Source organism: Cavia porcellus, unplaced genomic scaffold (assembly GCF_034190915.1).
Source record: "Cavia porcellus strain 051 isolate PalLab524CR breed Dunkin Hartley unplaced genomic scaffold, mCavPor4.1 scaffold_20, whole genome shotgun sequence".
NCBI lineage: Eukaryota > Metazoa > Chordata > Mammalia > Rodentia > Caviidae > Cavia > Cavia porcellus.
The window spans coordinates 64,763,724-64,785,305 of NW_026947503.1; the positions used below are offsets into that span (position 1 = coordinate 64,763,724).

The 21,582-nt window shown below is 50.8% G+C and overlaps 1 protein-coding gene across 3 annotated transcripts in view; it reads right to left on the reverse strand.

Moving 5' to 3' along the window:
- Lama1 (laminin subunit alpha 1) overlaps window positions 1-21,582 on the reverse strand; it is a 120,701-nt gene that overhangs the window by 18,448 nt on the left and 80,671 nt on the right. For all 3 annotated transcript variants that reach the window (XM_063231956.1, XM_063231957.1, XM_063231958.1), the window contains 19 exons: window positions 20,804-20,925; window positions 18,692-18,778; window positions 18,254-18,447; window positions 17,663-17,805; window positions 15,913-16,002; window positions 13,962-14,073; window positions 13,044-13,206; window positions 12,020-12,230; window positions 11,732-11,848; window positions 11,469-11,632; window positions 9,451-9,586; window positions 8,738-8,831; window positions 7,638-7,754; window positions 5,119-5,301; window positions 4,696-4,850; window positions 3,719-3,862; window positions 2,596-2,729; window positions 1,443-1,593; window positions 723-847 (listed from right to left, as the gene is read on the reverse strand). In XM_063231956.1, the coding sequence (XP_063088026.1) occupies window positions 723-847; window positions 1,443-1,593; window positions 2,596-2,729; window positions 3,719-3,862; window positions 4,696-4,850; window positions 5,119-5,301; window positions 7,638-7,754; window positions 8,738-8,831; window positions 9,451-9,586; window positions 11,469-11,632; window positions 11,732-11,848; window positions 12,020-12,230; window positions 13,044-13,206; window positions 13,962-14,073; window positions 15,913-16,002; window positions 17,663-17,805; window positions 18,254-18,447; window positions 18,692-18,778; window positions 20,804-20,925 (2,642 nt within the window). The remainder of the gene's footprint in view (window positions 1-722; window positions 848-1,442; window positions 1,594-2,595; window positions 2,730-3,718; window positions 3,863-4,695; window positions 4,851-5,118; window positions 5,302-7,637; window positions 7,755-8,737; window positions 8,832-9,450; window positions 9,587-11,468; window positions 11,633-11,731; window positions 11,849-12,019; window positions 12,231-13,043; window positions 13,207-13,961; window positions 14,074-15,912; window positions 16,003-17,662; window positions 17,806-18,253; window positions 18,448-18,691; window positions 18,779-20,803; window positions 20,926-21,582) is intronic.

Below are 21,582 nucleotides of genomic sequence, written 5' to 3' on the forward strand. Positions count from 1 at the left end.
TCTTGCTGCTAGTGCCCTTAGAACGACCTGCACATTGGCCTTCACCCCTTACAGCTGGCTTTAACTGTGTCACAGGAAAATGGGTTAGGAGGAGCTGGTGTGCCCATGGGCACAAAGGACCGCTGTCCCCTAACATACTAGAAACAATCCTCTGCTCCTATGATGTTTCAGCTCCGAGTCTGAACACCAAGCTGGAGCAGCAGCATGACTTCCCAAAGTCCCAGCATTTCTGACACCCACCCAGGACCAAAACTGGCTGTGCAACAGGACCTCAAAACCAGACAACAGGAAATAAACAATGGCCACCATGATGTCTCTTATTTTCATTGAAATAGCTGCCTATACCTTCACACACAATATAATCACACAAAACAGAACAAAACAAAGCCAATCAAAACAGAAGAATCAAAGCATCAGTCAACTGGGGATCTTCCTGCCTCAGCCTCCACAGTGCTGAGATTATAGGTATGTGCCACCATACCAGCAAGAATAAAAACCTTTACCTAGGCTCCATGTGGCTCTCTGAAACAGCCATTTGAGAAGTGAAGTTTCTGGATGCTAACATTAAAAATAACCTGGCTGCCATCAGCGTCAGGTCCCGTGCAGTAAGGTGACTGACACTATAAGCCCTGTCCCTCCTGCATGCAGGGGCAAATTCCTCCCGCAGTCCTCAGGGGCCAGCAGAACAACATGTGACGTGTGACCTCACAGGGACAGCTCACCTCCCGAAGCAGCCGCGGCACCGGCCCTCCCTCTCCACGTAGTTCCACAGGCCCACGGAGTGGCCGTTCAGGAAGGCCTCCCCCATGCAGCCTTTGAAGTATGTGACCTTCACGGCAGGAGATTTCTGCAGCAGACAAACAAACAGAACCTGAAATTCTCCACGTGCTCCTGGCTGCTCCTCCCTGGACGGCATCTCTCCTGGGTCTGTTTGGAGAGTTCTGAGCGGCTCCCTAAGTAAGCAATGACCCGAGAGGAAATCAGAGGCTGTCTCAGCTGCCAGGGTCAATGGACAGAGAGATCCACACGGGCAGAGCCAGGACCCTGGCGCAGGGTGAACCAAGTCCTTGTCCCTCAGCTTCATGGGTGAAGGATCAATGCTACCATGGAGGGAACCTGACAGGCCTCCACGCTCTCCAAGTGTCAGCCTAACACTAGTCAGGACGGGGACTCGAGATGCACGGAGACCAATACAGAGCCCTGAGCACTCCTTCGCTGGAGGAGAGGGCCAGAGAGGCCAGGAACCCTGGCCTTCCCGTTTGTGCCACGGACTAAGCAAGATCCTCCCGCCCCAGCACGGCCAGAGTCACACATGAGCTGCCACAGAGAAAAATGACGAGTGCCACCCAGCCTCGTGGGCACACGGCACACAGTCACACAGTGTCCCCAAATCCAGCGAACCCCGCCCATTGTGCTGCTCCCAAGGACTTTCCAAACCGTACCTTGATTTGTCCTCCGAGCCCCCCGACAAACATCAGAGTGGAGTTGTTCACGTCCAGCACCTTTGCCGTCCCAGGAGACTTGCTGGTTTTGGTCCGAGGCTCCTGAGTCGAGCTGGTTTCCTTTACGCTCAGAGAACCGGTGTTCCCAAACCTGAGAACATGGCAGAAGGACTTTCAGCCGCTCACACACACACACACACACACACACACACACACACACGTCCCCAGGCGAGCCCTTGAGGATCTGGCTTCCGGGGGGTGCCTGCCCACCTCCAGGTGACTCTCCCAGACCCTGCAGAGCAGTCCCCGGAAATACCCCTGCACCATGCCACTGCCCTGCTCACAGCAGTTTCGGGTGCCTGCAGTGATGCTTTAAGACAATCTGCTGCCTTAACCCTCCATCGCTTTTTGTAGATAACAAAGAAATAGTCCCGGTCACATACCACTACAGAACACTGCAGAACATGGGAAAGACAGAGGCACCTATAGTTGCTTTAAAGTGGGGTCCTCTGGAGAGCAGCTTTAAAAGGAAATGCTCTACTCTAGATCTGAATTCCCCCACCTCCTCTCCTGTTCTGCCTGCCTCTGCTGGCCGCACAAAATTTTTCTATATTTTTTTGAGGCAAACTCTCACTAAGTAGTCCAGGTTGGCCTTGAACTCAATGTGATCCTCCTGCTTCAGCCTATTTCTGAGATCACAGGTGCATCATCAAACCTGGAAAGACACCACTGCTACAGTTTGTTCATCTGAGGCAGGATCTCACTAGGTGTCTCGGGTTGGGCTTGAACTTGTGGTGATCCTCCTGCCTCAGCCTCCAGAGTGCTGGGACTGCAGGTGGGTGGCACACAGAACTCCTACCAGGTTTCAGAACACTTCCCTTCACCAGGGAGGACCAAACATGCCACCAGGCTTGGCCGCCTCCGGTTTAGACTTTCTAAAACTAACTTTTGCATCGTAAAGAGAATCTACACTTCTAATATTTTCCTTCTTTTGAATCACTGATTTTGGTAACAGTTTATTTTTTCTGCATGAGAAGAAAAGCCAAGCCCTCATGAGTTTAACAATCTAACCAAGTGCCCTTTGACTGTAACCCGCGCCTGGGAGTCCCCAAGCCTGCGTCCCCGGAGGTCATGAGACTCAGCTCAGTGCTACCTGTTGGCATGGACACTGTACCACCGGTCATCATCGATGCGCAAGTCTGGGAGCTCCAGCCGCGCAGCGCCGGACCCCAGGTCCCAGAGGAAGGCCACCTTCCCCCGCCGCGTCTCCACCGCCAGGAAGTCAGCCTGGGGATGGAGAGCAGGGCGAGTAAGCACTGGGGGCCGCCTGACCCTCAACACTCCCCCCACCATCCCTTCCTGAACCCAGGCCGTGAGCACTGAGCTACTTCCTCGGCTTGTATTTTTGAGATAGGGTCTCACTAAATTGCTAAACTGCCCAGGCTGGGCTCAAACTTTTCACTCCTCCTGCCTCAGCCTCCAGAGTTCTGGGTTACAGCTAGTTACAGCTATGTGACGTTATGCCTGCTTCCGGACACTTTATAGAACAAATTCATGTAGCATTTTCTCTGTCCATAAAAAAGGCCTAAGCCCAAAGGTTTTACCCCCACTTTCTGGCAGTGATGAGGTTCACCTCCAGGGCCTCATACAGGGTTACATCCTCAGCCCTAAGAGGCTCCTCTTTTGTCTGTAAATAGCCCTCCCTGGGGCTGGAGCACTGGTCAGAGTCCTGGGGTACTGGCCGCTTCCACATTAGCAACCTCATGGCCTAGGCCTTCCAGTGTCTCCCATTAAGTTCCCAGGAAAACTCAGCAGCAGCCAGGATGATGACAATGGTGGGAAATATGCGGAGGTTGAAGCTGCAGTGCCCAGTCCACAGCCAAGCATGGTCCTACTCCTGCTGCTGCAGCCAAGCATCATGGTCCTCCCCAGAAACCCTGGGATTCTGGGAACCCCGGGATCCTGTGGGCAGGAGCCTGGAGCCACTGACAACTCAATGCCTGTTGTGATCCTGGGGTCTCACAGGGTGATCACAGCAGAGCCCTAGGCACACGGCTTGGATTAGATGGTAGACTGGGATCCATACAGCCACCGTCCTCCTCATGGGTCTCTGTGTCTGTGAGGTTATTTTAAAGCTAATGCTACCACGGGAGCAAAACTTGGGCCCTGTGGGACAGCGAGGGACTTCAGGGAGACTCTACTTTCCTCTCCTCACTGCAAAAGCGTACCCTGTGGAGATGCATGCATCCCCAAGCCCTCTGCATGCCATCACTGACCCCGGCACTGCTACCCAGGTAGAAGAGGAGGTTGTCCGGCTCTCGGGTCTTCACATTCAGAGCCAGGGTGTTGTAGTTGGTGGAGGAGATCTGAGGCTGGTAGGCCCGGATGCAGTCTCGGTCTGCGGCCACAGCCACTTTAATCTGCAGAACGGAGAGCAAGGTGTCCTCTCCTATAGTGACACGTGGGGTGGCTCCCCGGCTGGCGGGTCCAAGGGGGTGCCACTCCCATCTCTACCGCCAGGCCAGTTTCCTCTTGAAACACAGAATGCTTTGGGGTTCATAAAGCAAGGAATGAGACCGCAATGGGGTAAGTTTACTGAGTGATGTGTTTAGAAGGAGGAAGTCGGTCTGGCAGCCTTGTGAGGGTATTTTATGCAGGAAATGGTCTTGCTAACATGAAACTGATCTGTGTCCCTAAAGACAAGGGACTTAGCACCCTGGAGCCCTGCCACCTATGGACAGATGGTGCCTGATGATGTCAGAGCACCCCCGTGACACAGGACACTGTCTAGCACACATTTTCTTAATGTAGAACTTCTCCAGGGGTCACTGCTTCCTGCATCTGGCAACGGGAACCTGGGCAGCACTGGCGAGGGTGCAAACCATTTCCTTAGACTCCCGCAGGCTAAGGCCCACACTGCTCTGCAGAGCGAGTGCTTATTAAAATTAAAGCAGGGGCAAGAAGTAAGGCCATCTCATGCAACAGTGAAACCCAGTGACCACAGTGACCCACAGACTCCCAGGCTGGCAACCACAGAGTCGGGAGAAATTAAGAATCTCTATAAAGACACAGAGAGCTCTGTGATGACAGCTGTAGGCACAGGTGGCATCAATGCAGAGGAGGCCACTGCTGGCTTGAAACTCCAGGACAGGCTGGAGGCGGCCAGGCTGCCTGAGCACGCTCTGCAGAGGGCCGGGCAGCCCCGTGGCGGAAAATGCTGGCTGGCTGCGTGTCACCGAGCCGAACCACTCACCGAGGCAGCCTGCTTCCGGGCCTGGCTGATCAGCAGTTTAATTTCTGACAAGTTTCTGCTCAGGTTTTCTTCTAACGTCCTCAGGGGCTTCAGCTGATCAAATAAGAGGTTGGCTTGTGTCTCCGCATCTCTAACCTTCCTTCTGGCCAGCAGAGCTAATGAATACGAGCAGCAAGGGGTGGCCAGAGAGTCAGGAGGAGGAGAAGAAGATAAATAAATTGGTTACGAACCACACACTGGATGGAAGAGAACAGCCTCAGAATCAAATCCTTGCAGTTTGGAAACTGCATAAAAAATGCACCGGCCATCCTGCAAGCCTTCCTTCACCCCTGTCAGTGCTAATCTGAGCGGCAGCGCATTCCTGTGCACCAGCCCCACGTGCACCGAGCATCCCTATCTACACCCTGAGACAGCTCGACATACTGGTCACGGTGGAGTCACGCAGCAGACCCTGTGTCTCCTGCAGTGTGGCATTCAGCCCAGCCAGATTGGCCGAAGTGTCCAGCAGCTTGTGGCTCAGCCCCTCCACCTTCTGTGCCGCCCTCGCCGTGCTCTGGCTGGCAGAGTCCGCCAGCTCTTTGCTTCTGGTCACCTGGTCTCTCACACCTAAAACAAACGTATGTGCAAGTATGCCCCCAGTTAGTGACAAAAGAAATAATGTGGATCGCAATGCTTTCCAAGTGATTTCAATGCACAAGGTAATCACAAACGCAAAGGCCCGCGTGCTCAGGCAGTTATAATACTAAACCGAGCTGCTTTGTCTGGGCCCTTTTCTAACACACTGTCCCATCTTGGTTCCCTTTTTCCTGCCTTTTGATTGACTCTGAGATCTCTATGTGGCTCTACATCCCCAGCCTGCCCTGACTTATTTTTTATTTGGAGCAGGGTCTTGCTTAGCTGTAAAGTTGCCCAGGCTGGCCTTGAAATGAAGCCGCTTCTCTTTCACCTCCCAGGGTGCAGGTATGCACCGCCATGCCCGACTTCCTCGCTGTGAGACCCTCCCCAGCCCCGCTGTTCCATGTCTGGACAAGAAGATGCTGAGCCTAAGCCCCTGCGGGGAGGGGAGTATCCCACACCACAATAAGAACAAGTGGCATCTGCGCCCAGCATGGACTGGACGCCAGAAGTAACAGCAGAATTGGGATTCAAGGGCCACAAAAGGCAAGATGGAATTCAGTTATGCAAGACACATCTGGGTGCGGTTTCCCCCCACCCAGTACTGAGAATTAAGTCCAAGGCCTTTACCCTGAGCTACACCCACCCCCACCCCTCAGTCCTTTTATTTTAAAACAGAGTCTCACGGAGTTGCACTCTCCTGCCTCAGCTTCTGCAGTTTCTTGGATCACAGATGTGGCAGGTTTGGCGAGGGCTTTTTCCCTGCTTTTACTGTTGTTTCTCCTTTAAACTGGGAGATGTCTGCATAATGATGACACTGCTCAGGGGGAGGTGGCGCACACGGCGACTCATCTTGGCTCTTTCTCAGCCTCTCCTTCCCCGTCCTCCTCCCCCATCTCTTGGTTCCCCTCCCTTTTGTAAGAGATATACCTCCCTATTTCCAATTATCTATTTCTTATTGTGCTCTCTATATTTTGGGTTTCTCACATAAGAGAAAATTTAAGTTTGTGTGTCTGATTTATCTTGCTTAACATTATGGCCTCACAGGACATCCGTCTTCCTACAAATGCCTCAAGTTTATCCTTTATGGCAGAGAAGTACTCCATTTTGGGTAAACACCACATTTTTGATCCATTCATCTGTTGATGGACATACAGGTAACTTCCAAGATGTAGCTATGCTTCGTTGTGCTGCTATAAACATAGGTACGCGTGGATCACTGTAATATGTCTTTAACTCTTGGTAAGATACCTAGAAGATTAGCTTGGATCAAATAGAATTTCTAGTTTTAGTTTTCTGAGGAATCGCCATATTGATTTCCATGGTACTTCAACTAGTTTATATTCCCACCGACAAAAGGGAGCTTTGTAAAAACAGTATTACTCATTGGAAAAAAAGGTTTACTCCCACAGGGGGCAAATCATTACCACTAAAGAAAAGCTGGATGGAGTGTGCAGGTGACCTTTCTTACTCTCTTGCAGTTTTTTTTAAGTTCAAAATTGTTTCCAAATCAAAATATACCTCACAGTGTAACTTTTGCAGAGAAAAATAAGACAAGTCAACAAACTTCCGGATCATAAAGTGCCCCCCTCGCACAGGAAGGAAGCCCGGGGCGCCCCAGGCACGGCTCCCCTGGGAACATCCTGCAGCTGACTCTGGGGAACCTGGGCTCTCAGGAGACTTAAACAGCAAGACAGAATGGGGGGGGGGGTGAAAGGAGAACCAAGATGTGTCCTGTCCCCCTCCAACCCCCCGCACTGAGCGTACGCATATGCACTGCACACATGGACTAAAGAAGCAAGAGAAGCCCGGGGGACGCAACAGCTCCCAGCAGCGCCAAGTCATCTGTGCCACACTTTAAAAACTGTCCTATTCACGGCTTCAATGCAGACTACTTTTCCAAACCCTCAATACTACAGTGTTGAAAAGGCTTTTCTGCACATGGCTTATTGCTTCCGCAAGGAAAGTTACCAAGCAAGAATTCACTAATTTTCCTGCTTTATAAAGACATGCACTTTCCCTGAAGACACATCTGGTTTTCCCTCTCTAGCTTAGAGCTCTTTGAATGACCCTTCTGGCATCTCAGCCCCAAACCCCTTTGGAAAGCAGGCAATTAAGAGCGTAGTGTGAATCTCCGAGGACTCTGTTTCTAAGAGGATGACTCTAATATTTCCATGAGATGTGCTGATGCTATTTTAAAAATGTCAGTGATCTTCACCTCCAAATCACATCTGTCTGCAAGTGAAACCTTGAACAATCTTGGTCTCATTTTCCAGCCAGGGCCCTAATGAGACGTTAATTAGATCGAGAGGCTCCTTTGAACTCACCTTTGGGGGTTGCGCTCAAGGTCAGGAGTGAGTTGTTGGTCTGCTGGGTAATTCTGCCCGCTCTCTCCTGAAATCTGTTTGCTGTATTTTTCAGTTCACTCAGCTTCAACGTAAGACCTGTTTCAAGAGAGAAAAAATGCTCCCTTTGAGGTTAACGTGCTAATACATTGCCTAGGCAACAGCTCCATCACTCCCAATCTGCCTGCAGAATCAATAGTTCCTGCAGACGCCCCAATCCCGAAAGGGTTTCCAGGAAGACAGCTCCGTTCATTGCAGAGATCACAGCGTATCTCTCGCTCCTTTGATTATTCTTGTACTTTGCTTGCTATCTTCCTACTGGAATTTCTTCTTAAATGTCACGTCTCAGATTACCAAGTGAAGTGCTGCTTGCAACACTCGGTGCCTGGTGGACACTGTCACTCCGTTCCCACCTGGTCAGAGCCGCTTCCTCCTCTGGGCTTTGAAACCCCCGTGGTGTGGGCTCCTCCTTGGCTGTCGGCCCTTCGTGTCACCCTCCTGCCCCTGGAGAACCCTCAGACCCACCCCCCCCATTCCCTTCCTGCCAAATCAGCGTGGTTTCATCACAGCTTCTGTCCCTAAACGCTCAGTCACATTTGAATCGTGAATTAAAATATGAATTTGAACCGTCACCCTGCTGCAGGAGCCCAGGCGCTCAGGAAGCAGTGGAGCACCTCGAGGCAGACAGCACCAAGCGTGGAGAGCCGTGTGTCCGCATGGCTGCACTCACCGAGTCATGCGGGCTGGCGACGTTCACCCAAGGTGAACAGCTGCTCCTTGAAACTTACACTGAACCACACTAGTGTTTTTGAAGTGGACAGAGGGATTAGGATGTAATCCCTACCAGGAGTCTCACTCATGGCTGTGAGAAGGGCAGCAGTGGTACTCAACACCACACACCCTTAAAGGAGTCAGAAATTAATTAGGGCCAACCAGAGAGGTGCCTTCGATCAGAGGTCACGCAACAAACACAGGAGGGGTTGAGGGAGGTCCTAGCTCAAGCAAGGAGAGGTGGACTTGCTCCCCAAAGAAGGGGTAGAAGCAGGGGCCAGTCAGCCCCCACTGCCCTGCTAAGCACTCACCTTGCTGCTTGCTGCTCAGGCTGCCGCTGTCACTCCGAATCCCGGAACTGCGCTGCACAGCCGCCTTCCCGCTGGACACCAGTGACTCTGAGGACTGAGAAAGAGAACAACTGACCACGGTGACCATGGGGATCCTGCGGGGATGCAGAGAAGCCAGAGGGAGCCACCGGCCGAGCCATACAGGGAGGAGCGAGCATGCACAGATCTGTGTGTATGAACAAAGAACGAGCCCCGAGAAAAGGATTTCTCCACAGGCAAGCACAGTATCTTGGGTAGAATTCAGACAGCACCCTCATTCTCATATGCAGAAATTGTGACACGTTCTCATATCTGTAATACTACCTGTTAGTCTGCATAAAGAGTATTCAAGACTAAAAAAAGAAAAAAAATTCAAGGGACAGGGCATGATAATGTGTGCCTGAAGTCCCAGCTGCTGGCAAGGCTGAGGCAGGAGGATCGAAGGGGCTGGGGTTTCAAGGCCCAGCCTGGGTGACCCCATGAGAACATACATTTTAAAACTAAAATTGAAATGTGTATCACATGCAGTTTTTCTGTAAGTTCATGACAGATGCCATAGGTGGAGTCCACTGGAACAGAACTTGGAGGAGGAGGAGTATACACTCAGGCTGGGAGTGTGGCCCCAGCCGCTCCTGGGGCACCTTCCTGTGGTGTAGGGGCAGGACGATGCGCCCCCTGGGGCCCGAGCTGCTTACCTGCCTCACCTCCCTCGAGGCCTTCCGTGCAGCTCTGGCCAGGCTCTTGGATTCTTCCACCAGACTCTGGATGTTGAAGTGGACATGCACGGCGCTGGTTGCATTCAGGGATGCATGCCGGGCACTTTCAAGACCACTGTCAAAGGAGCACATTTAGAGACACTCGGGTAAACTGCAGGGAATCTGCAGATTCACTCTGAGGCCCCACAAGCACCTGCCAGTGACACCCTCCTGGCTCAGCAGCAAAGAGTACCAAATTGTGGCTTTCCCTGCAAAGTCAAAAGCTGGGCTGGGGCTACAGCTCAGCAGCACAGTGCCTGCCTGGCAAGAGCAAGGTCCTGAGTTCAATTCCCAGTACCAGAAAAAAAAAAAAAAAAAAAAAAAACTGAAGTCAAAGGTCATCTTTGAGAAGCTGCAGGTGCAGCATCATGGGAATCAGAATCGCCCTTTAATTACAGCAGGAACAGGCCATCACCGTCTCCCTTTTCATCACCTTCCGAGCTTGCTGGCCACGTTCGCTGACCTGCCTAACCCTGCACAGGCCAGAGGATCTCGGTGCAACTACACCGGTTCCAAGTTCTGAGGCAGCCCACCTGCCGATCCCTAAAAAGCTTTGCTATGCTCACAGCAGGGCACTGGCTCTGTACCCACAGCTGGCGCAGCCCAAAGGATGAAGTTGATGAGAGACATGGCAGAAGTGATCAGCCCTGCACCAGCTGGACTTCCTTCTACCCCGTGGGTGAGTCCTGGGCTGTCAACTGATACCAGCAGGATATCAGCTCATCTTCCTTTTCTGCGGAATGAATCCTGACAATCGGCACGACCTCGCCTGCTTTGTAACGCACTCCGTTTTCTCTCCTCAGTTTTTGGTAGGACGATCCCAGAGCAGACACCTACTGTAACTACGTCTGTTACATTGACTGGCAAGATGTGTTGATTCGGCCATAACAGATAATAATCTTACCTAACTTCCCGGCCCAACTGCCCTCGTTGCCCTTACACTAAGGAACAGAGATTGTCTTCTATCTAGCAGTCTTAATCTTCTTGCCTTTTTGAGAAGTGATGAAGGTGATTAGAAAGAGAGAAGCTGGCTGTCCGAGTCCATCTGCTGCCCGGCTCCCTCCGTGGGCAGAGGGAACAGCACTGAATTCAGCACATGTTGTACCCAATGGGCCACCTTGTATCAATTCTAATTTCTTTTGTGGCAGCAGCTAATCTTGAATGGCAGCATTTCTTAAATGGGGAGATGCTTTTCCCCAGGGACAGAATACACCCCCCCCCCCCCACACACACACACACTTCAATTCCCAGTGTGTCTGGACTTTATGCACCCACTTTTTGGGCTATACTTTAAAGAACTAAATTTACCAACTAATTCCTCAGATCGTGGAAATCACTGATGACCCCTGAAACACTTCCTGTACTAAAATCACCTGGACGTCTTTTAAAAAGTGACAAAGCCCAGGCCACATCCCAGAGCACATAAGTCACAGCCTCGAGGGACAGAGGAAAAAGGAAGAAAGGATCAGTATTTCATAGAGTTCCTGGCCAGTCTCAAGAGCATAGGAGTTTGTCAGCCACTGCCCCGAAACCGAGGGACACATTTAGCAGATGTCTGAAGTCAGGAGTTAAAATATTTGTATTACCGTGGTAGACCTTTGGACTGGAGAGAATAATTTTGTGTGGGGGTAAGGAGTTACCTTTCAGGACTGGAAAAGAGACCAACACTTCTATATATAGACGGTGGGCAGCTGTCTTTCATTCAAGTCATCGGTGCTATGGTTGCCTGACCTGAACCCCACACCACTTAGCAAGCACCAGGCACTCTGGGCATTTCCTGAGGCACAGACAGCTTGGTATCATAACCTATGCTGTGTTTTAGGCCCTATCAGAGTCCGTTTGCATTTTCCACAGTATGTTTACACTGGTGGTAAGCTGGGCTAGCAGACCCAGGAGAAACTTGCTCGGTGTGTAAATAAAACAGGAGCCACTACCTATACCCAAGCGTGTGGCCTCACCTGTCCAGAGCGCCTGCTGACCTCTGGAGCCCAGCAGCGTGGTCCTCAGCTCTGTAGACCAGGTCGACCATTCTCCTCTCAGACATCTGCATGACCAGGTGGTCCACGTGGCTCCTGATCTTGGCTGCCCATAGGAGAAGCTCATCTCGGTACCGCTCCGCCTGCTGCAGAGGAGAGAACGCTGCAAACTCGTGCCCATCCTGCAGGTACGCATGTGTGCAGGGTCCCGAGGAACCCACCAGGGCGTCCCAGCTGGAACTTACCACCAGTGTGTCTTGCAAACGGTCCGCCTGGGCTGTGGCCGCATCCACCAGTCCCCTTCCTTCAGCCACGAGCTCTGAGGTTACATTCTGCTGTTCTTGAAGATGCAGCTTTTTATTCTGTAGGAAAAAAAATCCCTTTTGAAGGATGCTTTGCAAAAGCAAGTCAGCGAATCCGGCTGCCTGCCGAAGCTCGGACTTGGAGCTGACTCTGTGAGGAGCTGACTGACCCCATCCCCTCGGGAGGCTATGGAGCAGTTCTACCCGAGAAGGGCAGCCAGCAGGACTCACACTGAAATCTCGCAGGTTGGCCTCGCTGAGGAACAGCAGGCGGGCACTCTCCTCTGTCCTGGCCTTCGCCTCGCTCAGCAGCTCCTCTGCCGCCTGCAACTCAGCAGTGTGCTTTGAAAGGAGGTGCCCGGCTGCGTCCTTCAACCCCTGCAGCTCTTTCTGAGGCCGCTGGAAATCCTTCTGCACCGCAGACAACAGGTCTTCAGCAGCCCTGGCAAATGCAACACTGCACAGGTAAGTCAGGGCACAAAAGGCAGCAAAGCTTGCATCTCTGATGCAGGAAGGGAAGGGAATTTCTAAAAGACTCCACACTCTGTTTCCCCTTAAAATCCTGAGCCATACGGAACCTCACTTCTTAAAGACAAGGAGCAACAAACACAGCCGCAGGAACGGCAGGGTCACGCTGCATCTGTAAACCACCTTTGTTACAAGCTTATCCGGACTTAAACAGCTGGGACTGTTCTGCCTTAGTGAGGAGAATGGCAATCTTCTATTATAACATGACAAGAAACTGAAAAAAAAAAGCTACTTAGTGTTTTCTGGGAGTTTGCCAATTTCTTTACACAATATAAAGGGTTTTCTGTAGTTGGTTAAGAAACAGGCTTTATAAAAACTTTCAAGATCAAGTTGCTTAAATATTAGTGCTGCTGATAAATACAACCTTTAGTAAATCAAAAGATTTTTTCCTATTTCTTGATATAAATGTCATTAAATTTCTTTCTGAAATCATTTTGAATGTAGAGCTGCACAGAACAATGAAATTCATATCACAGATCCTCGCAGTGGTTAAATCTACCCCTTCGGTTCTCTGCTTCAGAGTCGGGAAACCTTTCCAAGAGCCCTGAAGAATGCCCCGTGAGACACCCCTGCTTCCAGAGGGGCCACTGAACAGCACAAAGACAGACTGCACCAACCGCGTCCAGGAGCAGCGGCCGAAGCCAGGTCCTGACGCCCTCTCACTGCTTGCCTCGAACACCTCCTTCCCCACCTCCGCCCGGAGATGGTGACTGTACTCAGAACTTACGCGAGCTCCCGGCTGGTGTTGTGGAGCAGGTCTGTGAACTGTCTTTTCCGAATCATTTCCAGCAAGGACGCGATGCTCTGCCTCATGTTCTGCAGAGTGGAATTGGGTAGCTGGAAGTTTTCATCTACAGTCTGATTTAAATTTGTGGCCTTTTCAAGGATCTCTATGGAGAAAATTCACCGATTTTTTAGTTAAGTTCCTACACAGGGCCAGTGCTCAGGATTCTCGCTGCTGAGGGCCATGTGTGCCAGCATCAGGCATTTCCTAACACAGCATCCATGAACTTAGGACTGCTGGTGGACTAAGCTCAGTACTCCCCAGCACACACAGGGCAGGGACATTTTCTGTATACAAAGCTCCTCGATAAATATTTCCTGCATGAGCAAGCTATTTTTAGTAAATATTTTGTCCTAGTGATTTCCTCCATTTTTGCCCTACAGAGTCTGATCTGCGCTGGATTCCGTACTCTACAAGCTCTAACACTGTAATCCCCAGGAAAGGTGAGGTTTTTGATAGCTAAGAAATGAGCAACAGCTCACTGGGAGCCAGAGAGAACCGCGTGAGGAGCGAAAGAATTACACACACTAGTGGGTGGGGGGTGCTTGGGCACCAAACTGAGCCCCAAATCCTGTGAGCTCCTACTTGGGGACAGGATGGGAGGTACCGATCAACTTTACCAAACAGGGCTGGAGAATTAGGTTAGAGAGGCCAGGCATGACAGATAAAACAGGAAAAGAACTGTGTACGGTTAAAAGAGAAAGCTCTCTGCTAAGAGGACACTAAGCCTGGACATCCCAAGTGCCCCAAATTCCAGGGAGCCCAGCAGCAGACGCACGCATCTATTCATGCATTTGATCAAGGGACTGTGACTTTTCCCACTGAACAAGCAGAGTCCCCACTGAGGCTCTCACACGCTACCTCTGATGTTCTCCTGCAGCCGCTCGATGAACACAGCCAGGTCTCGACTTCCCTGCAGAATCTTCTCTGAGGCCCGGCCTGCCTGCTGGCTTCGGGGCAGCACTCTGGTCAGCTGGCAGGAAAAGGTGTCGGGTTAGTCGGCCCACAAGTGACGGAGGCACAAGCTTCAGTGCTGCAGCCGTTTCGGGAGTATAATCAAGGCTGGTGGAGTAGTTCAGTGCCAGAGCCCGTGGCTCTGTGTCCGTTCCAGAACACAGGATAATGATATGCAATGGCATGCACACCAAGGCCAGTATGGGACAGAACCGAAGACATGGTACTTTCATAAGCGGCCTCATGGATCATCACAGCACAGAATCTCCCCAGGTCTACACCTCAGGACCTCAGAGTTGAGTACAATCACACCCCACTCAATCAGCAGGGAAGTATCCTGAGAACACATCACTGGGAGGGGCGCTTACAGCACTCTGGATGCTACAGGCCACTACGCACACCTGAGCTACGTGCACACATATGCATTATATACATGTGTGTGTACACCCAGGCCCACACGGATACACAGGGTGTCGCCTGTTGTTCTCAGGGACACAATGAACAAAATCCCTGGAGATTCAATCAAGCCCAGCAGAAAGTGCTGTGCTCCAGGTACTCAGAGGGCAAAAGTGGGAGAGGTGACGGCAGAGGAGGAGGACTGTGTACGTCAGTGGGGACAAGTGTGGCACAGTGAGTACACCAACAAGGCCAGAGCCATGTACCACTGTTTCCTAATAGCCCCTGGCAGTGGGGAGGGTTCTTCACACCAGCATCACCATGAACGCACAAGGGGAGCCCTGAGCTACAATGTCAGGACAGCGAGTACATCAGTGGGCAGCAGCAACCTTCTAGCTTCTTATAATTCTGTGGGATTACTGGTACATACGCTGTGCATCAATGACTAAGCAAAAACAAGCACCACATGACTGTACCGAACACGGCGTCCAACCTTGGTGGTCTGCATGGCTACGCAGACACTGCATGGCCTCGCAGTAATCTGCATGGCTACTGGGGCTAAGAACAGGGAGCCAGGCACCTGGCTGTGCACCTGGCTCCACCAGGCAATAGTACGGGAGTTACAGGTGGCAGGGGTTCCGGGGGAACACAGGGTCCTTAGGAATGTGACTGCCAGCAGCTGCCCACAAAGCCTGCAGCCCGGAGGCTGACACCCAGCTGCCCTCAGCTGGCATTTCCACGGGAATTTATAACTGGTACAGGGAACGGTTCTCTACCTTTCCGAAACTACACTAACTCAGACAGGGTCTAAAGATGTTTTCTGCTCAAGACCAAAGTAAATCTTCCTTCCTGCACATGGAGAACTTAATAAATCAGCTTCTCACTGAACATTCAGGGTTTACTGCAAAAGGTACAAAAAGCCCCACCTAAACCCTTAAATGCTTTGCAAGCCTTAATTCATTCTAAATGAACTGGAGCCAGCTGATCCTTGTCTCCAGGGTGCACAGCTGTGTACGTGTGCTGACAGACTTGTGACAACCATAAATCTCACAGCGGATGCCCCATCTGCACATGAGGAGACTGTCTGGGGATCACAAAAGCACTTCACCTGGCATGAGCCAAACAGAACAAACAATCCACCACTGTCAGGACTCCCTTCCCTGCCTTTGCAGCACTAAGACCAGAACCAAAGCGGCAGAGACCACGCACCCTGAGCTCCTGGGGTGCCGCCTGCCAGCCAAGGCTCTGGAGCATCACCAATGTCTCTGAAGCCGCCAGCTCCGGGGCTCAGAGAGGACCACGGAGTCAGGCCCCAAAACGACTGTCCCACTCTGTCCTCAGCAAAGACCCACACAGAACTCAATCTCAGGCTTTTCCTGCCAAACCTCAGAAAGCAGCAGGGTTAGCGGTCACTGGGTGACGAAGGGTCTGGCCCGGGGCAGGCGGGGAGCGGGCTCTTCACCTGCTTTTGTAGCTCATCCGTGAGCTTTGCAATGCCATCCAGCTGAATTTCTGCCGAATTCTTCTGAGAATTTTCTTTTAACAAAGATTCCTGAGAAGAACAAAGACCACATTACAATGTTCGAAGTAACACGTTCTTCTCCACAAAGGATGCCTGTGACTTCCTTTTTGGTCACAGAAAGAAATTCTACTTTCCTTGAAGCTGTCATTTAAAAATAAAGAAAACCACCTTGCCGAAGTTTCATTTACAGCTACCTGATTGCAGAGCACCGCCTTCTACACTGAATTAAACAGGCAGAAATCTAACACCTGTGATTCGGGCCCAGTCGGAGATGGCCAGAACCTTAGGTAAAAGTCTGGCTTTATTTCTTTTATCAAAGTCACACATTTTGATTAAGATTGCCAAATTTTTTTTTAAAAAATGCTTCTAAGCTAAAGCTTACGAACACATTCAATAAAAGGCACCCTTTATCATTATTAATAATTACAGTGCTTAATTAGTGTCCTCATTTTATTTACCTGTGTGACCTTACTTAAACCAGATTGGATGACAGTGAGAAATAACACTGGCCCTTTGCATAACGTCACCAGTCACATGAGGGACTTAGCCAAAGTCACTCAACATTCAGTTATCACTGAAATCAAGTATGATTTCACTGATAAATTTAAAACAGTTCTGTCCCTGGGGCCTGAATTAGTAGAAAACAGAACTCATTGTGTAGATAATGGTTAGAAAAGAAATTTAAATCTTTCTTTCTACTAGAATTCTAATGGAGGTAGAAGCCATTCCCTTTCAAACACATATTTTTCTATTTAAGGAAAAATAGTATAGAAATAGTTTTTAAGAGTTCTGTGTCCTAGATGTGCTTGGAGGTGCACATCTGTAATCCCACCATTTAGGAGGCTGAGACAGGAGGACTGCCACAAGTTTGAGGCCAGCCTGGGCTACATGGTAAGACCCTGTATCAAACAAACAAAAACAAAACAGCTCCCCCCCCAAACCCACACACATACACACAAAAACTTTTTACTTTATCCCTTTTTACTACTGTCATAGCGAAAGGACCATTGTAAAAGCAGTCCCATTTCAGTTGCCTACGGAAATAGTAAGTCTATAAGAACAGCTTGTATAAGACAGTGGTCACCCAGGACTGTGCTTCCTGCTAGTTTCCACTCAGCACAGAGCACAGACTACCTCAGATGCTAATGCAGGGGTAGAAAGCACAGAGGAAGAACTATAATTTTTCCCAGTTAGAATTAGAAGTGCCCAAAGAGGACAATGCCCACTCTTTCGCTCTCTGAGTCTTTCCATGCTTCTCACCAGACTTGCTAACGAAGCATAAAACTGGGCTTCCCGGAAGGCATTTTCTAATTTCCCAGAGAAGGAGCACTCAAGACCCTGGATCTCCAGGTAGGACTCGCACACCGAACAGGCAGTGGCTTCCTCTAACCGAGGGAAATGCTGCCTGTTGAGCCATGTCAGGGTCAGCACAGCTGCTTTTCCAGCATCCAATGTTTCATCCAGAGAGCAGCTAGCTCATGGGTGCATCTGGCCCTCGGGGTCCGAGGTGCTTGGAGGTCTCCACGGAGGGACTCTCCACCCACACAGCTATCCCTGACCATGAGGCTATTGTCACTGTCCTCTCAAGGCAATGCTGGGCAGTCCTGGCGGGCATGGCAGGACGTGGCGGATCCACCCTGAATGACCCACACCGCTCCCAGGGACTCCGCCTATCTAGTCCTGTACCTACCCGGAGAGATCTAGTTGCATTTTCCAGGTTTGACAGAACTCCATATGGGGCAGGGACAACGCTGGTGAGGTTCACAGAGAGAATGGCATCGCCAACACGGTCCAGGTCACCCAGGAGGATGCCCGTGCACTCGTCATCACAGGCTGGCGGGGAAGAAGAGAGCGTTAAAACTCCTGAGAAGTGACCCTGTGGCCCTTGGGCACGGGAGCCACATGCAGTGGTAACCTGGGTGCCGGGAGAATGTACCCATGCCCCAGACAGGATGAAGTCAGCCAGGGAACGCCAGCGACCAGTCAAGGGTACTCCCCGCTCTGTGTCCACTGAGCCTCAGCGCCACCAAAGCACAATAAACAGGGCCAGGGCTGAAACTCCCAGGCTGCTTTGAGTGCCGGAGAAGTAAGTGGCAGTGACCTAGGACCCCCTGCCTCGGCTTGCAAATGCACGCCTGAAGGTTTAATTACAGAGATGCTGCTACAATCCACGCTCCATTAACCAACTGAAGTGGAAAATAAAGCGGGACTCAGCTCTCCTGAGCAAGGGAAGCATTCCGGAGGGAACCCCACTTTAACCCCGAGGGGGAGAAATACCCACAAACACAGCTGCTGTCCACCAGCAGGTGCCTCGGCTGGCACTCGTCGCATTGGAGCCCCGTGGCCCCTGGCTTGCAAATGCACTGCCCGGACAGGGGGTCACAATTGCTGTGCACAGAGCCCTGAGGGCTACAGATGCACTTCTGGCAGCTGCCACCCAACATGCCAGGGTTCCCATAGTAGCCCACGGAGCACCTGCAGAGAGACATTAGACACCGACATCAGGGACGGCGGACAGGGGCGTCCATAGCAGTCCTGGCCCAGATTGTGTCCTTATCCCCGCAGGATGAAACCCAGAGCACACACTGGCTGCCACAACCTCCCTTTAGAGCACCCATGAGGGTCTGCGTCTGTTACACACGCACACATGGATAGAGTCCCAAATACGACTCAGATGCCACAAAAGGAGCGGTGTCCAGAGCGGCAACCCACAGCGTACCTTTCACAGTACCGGCCTTCGTACCCCACGGCACAGGCGCTGCACCGGAAGCCACCGTCAACCTCCGAGACACAAGTGGGACTGAAACTGGAAGAAAAGAGTTTTGTTCCTGAATTTTGAGACATACAACTTCAAAGCTTTCTTCAGATAATTACCCACAGCTGTTTGATGGTTCTAATGTTAAGCAATGACACAGGGCGATCAGACAAGCTTGTTAGAGCTAAGATCTGCTGGACAAAACCCATGGAAATTTACAGGTCATCAATATAAATCTGAGTACATTTGTATCCAAAAGATGCTCAAGTAGCTCTTTCTAGTGACAACCAGGGAGGTGCAAAGGAAAAGACCGATTTTGAGGATGATAACTAATTCGTCATCCAGAAAATCTCCCTCCGTAGGCAAAGATCTCCTTCTGAGATTTAGGGCAACAATCGGAGAAAGAAAAAAGCCAGGCAGAAATGAACGGGCCTCCGTGGGTGTCAAAGTGGGCAGCACAGTCCTCAACAGATAATGACCTCCACCCTCGGTGATGTCCTTCATGGACTCAGCCTTGCTGTGCTCCTTTGCTGTACCTTCTGCCTGCACGTGTGAAACTTCTCAGACACCAGAGCTGGAACCTGCAAACACCTGAACCAAACCAAAGCAAACCAGCACCGGCCCTTGCTGAGCAGTAAGATAAGAGTCCAGCAGGAGACACAAGTGTTAGAGTCAAACAACACATAGAAAGTTCCCACACTCACACTCTCTTACTAGTGTAACAATCTCTTCCTAATGGGTCATTTATAATGTGGACTTGGGGAATGGCTAACAGGTTTTTGAGGGAAGAAGTAAAATAGTGTTTTAACAGCACAGAAAGGTGCAAAACTGAAGCGTGCACCAGCCTTCCCAGCATTCCTCTGGACACACCCAGTCACGTGCCTACAGATACGGATATTTACGTGGAAATGAGTTTTTTCCAAAATGACCTCACACTGTGGCGCATTCAGTTGCAGACTCCCGGTGGCGGGGGCACCACATTCCTAGTGAGGATCACCGTAGGACTGTGGCAGCATCCCCATGAGCCGTGCCTTGGAGACAGGCCTACCAGCTGCCTCCCCACTGCTCGTGAGCACGGGCGACGTAACAGACACCCACTTCACACACGGACACAAGCATCTCTGTAGCACCGACACAGGAACTGAGCTTATGAGTCAAAATTTATATATGCACTTAACTTAAAAAATAAATAAATAAAAACTACAGCAAATTTTACGGTGCTTGGCAGCTTTACAAGGGAACTGTGCGTGGTTCCCCTTACTTGGGAATAATCAAAGCAACTTGCAGCAAATATTAAAAAGGAAGCTTCATTTCATTTTTTTACGACTGCCTGCTTGCAAGGCAGGTACTTATGCCGCTGAGCTAAATCCTCAGATCCAGAAGCTTCATTTTAGACCACTAAAATTTGGTGTTTGATCTGTGTTCCATGCCTTTGCCACACACTGAGTGATACCATTACTTATGGATAATGATCTTCATTCGAACAGGGAACCCGCTGATAATCTACTTCCTGCTACAAAGTTCTCCGGGCCTCTTTTGCATTCCTGTAATCTAGGCAAGCATCCTGTGGGGGAGGCAGAACCAGACTGTTTTGTTCCTAGGTGACCCTTCAACATTTTAGCAGACACCACTCTACATAAACTCAAACCGATCCCTTCAGTTAAACAGAAAGCAGATTCTTTTTTTTTTTTTTTTTTTTTTTTTTTTTTGCCTTTTTCCTTTTTATCAGTGCTGGGGATCGAACTCATGACTGCCTGCTTGCAAGGCAGGTGCTTATGCTGCTGAGCTAAATCTCCAGCCCCCGAAAGCAGATTCTTTTTGCATCACGATTTCCAAAGTTAGTAATAGTTCATCTCTACACAGACCAGATACATAGCTGGCGCTAAGGTGAATCTTTACTTCCTTCCATTCTAACAACTGAGAGCCTCACAGATGCTTCGCTTTTGAAAAGATTCCCTTCAAGTACTTCTGAGCGGGGAATGCTTTTTCCAGAAGCTTCTGGATCAGCCCAGGGGGGCACTGACCCTGAAGCCCCGGAGGGGACTGTGAAGGCCGGGCCGGGCTCTGGGAGCTTACCTGGCAGGGGGGCTGTGGGGGCAGGCACACGGGGAGCAGTGCAGGGTCGTGCCAGTCACCTTCCTGTAATAGCCGGGAGTGCACAGTTCGCAGTGGTCCCCGGCCGTGTTGTCCCTGCAGTTCTGTGGTTTGTGGAGTTTCCAAGGAGAGGGAAACAACGGAAGCGGTTAGAAGTCGAGCTCCCAGATGACAGCTCAGCAAGACAGGCTTCCTATCACCACACGCTGCGTCCTAGATCTTTGCTCTTTTTAGTGCTCAAGGCAGGAGGGAAGTTTTCTTTTTTACATTTTTAATTCCTGGAAACCATTCCAGCTCTGTGGCTTTCACCCTTCCTCAGACTGCACCCGTCCAAAACAGCCTGGACATGACCAGGGCGTTCTTTCCAATGAAAGCAGATGCAGGGCTCTCGGCAGATGGCAGACAGCAGATAGCTTCTGGAACCTTAAAGCATGGATCTAAAGTACACAGTGACCCAAGAAAGGATGCCAGGCGCCACCCAGGCTCCACCAACACAGGAAGGTGAAGAGGTGCGAGGAGAGGTGATTCAGGAAACAGACAGGGTGGGAAGAACATGCAGGGGCCTGGGGCGCTACCAGCTGTTCTGCAAAATCCAAGGAGATTCCAGGGAGGCCTGATGTCTCCAGCTGGACCTGGGGTCTTGCTATGAGGAAAAAACCAGCACAGTTTCTAAGCCATGGGATCCCGGGCTTGTCACCAATGCTGGTTCTCAATGCATCACAGTGTGTTTGACTGGCTGGGAGGGACAGAGGCCACAGCCT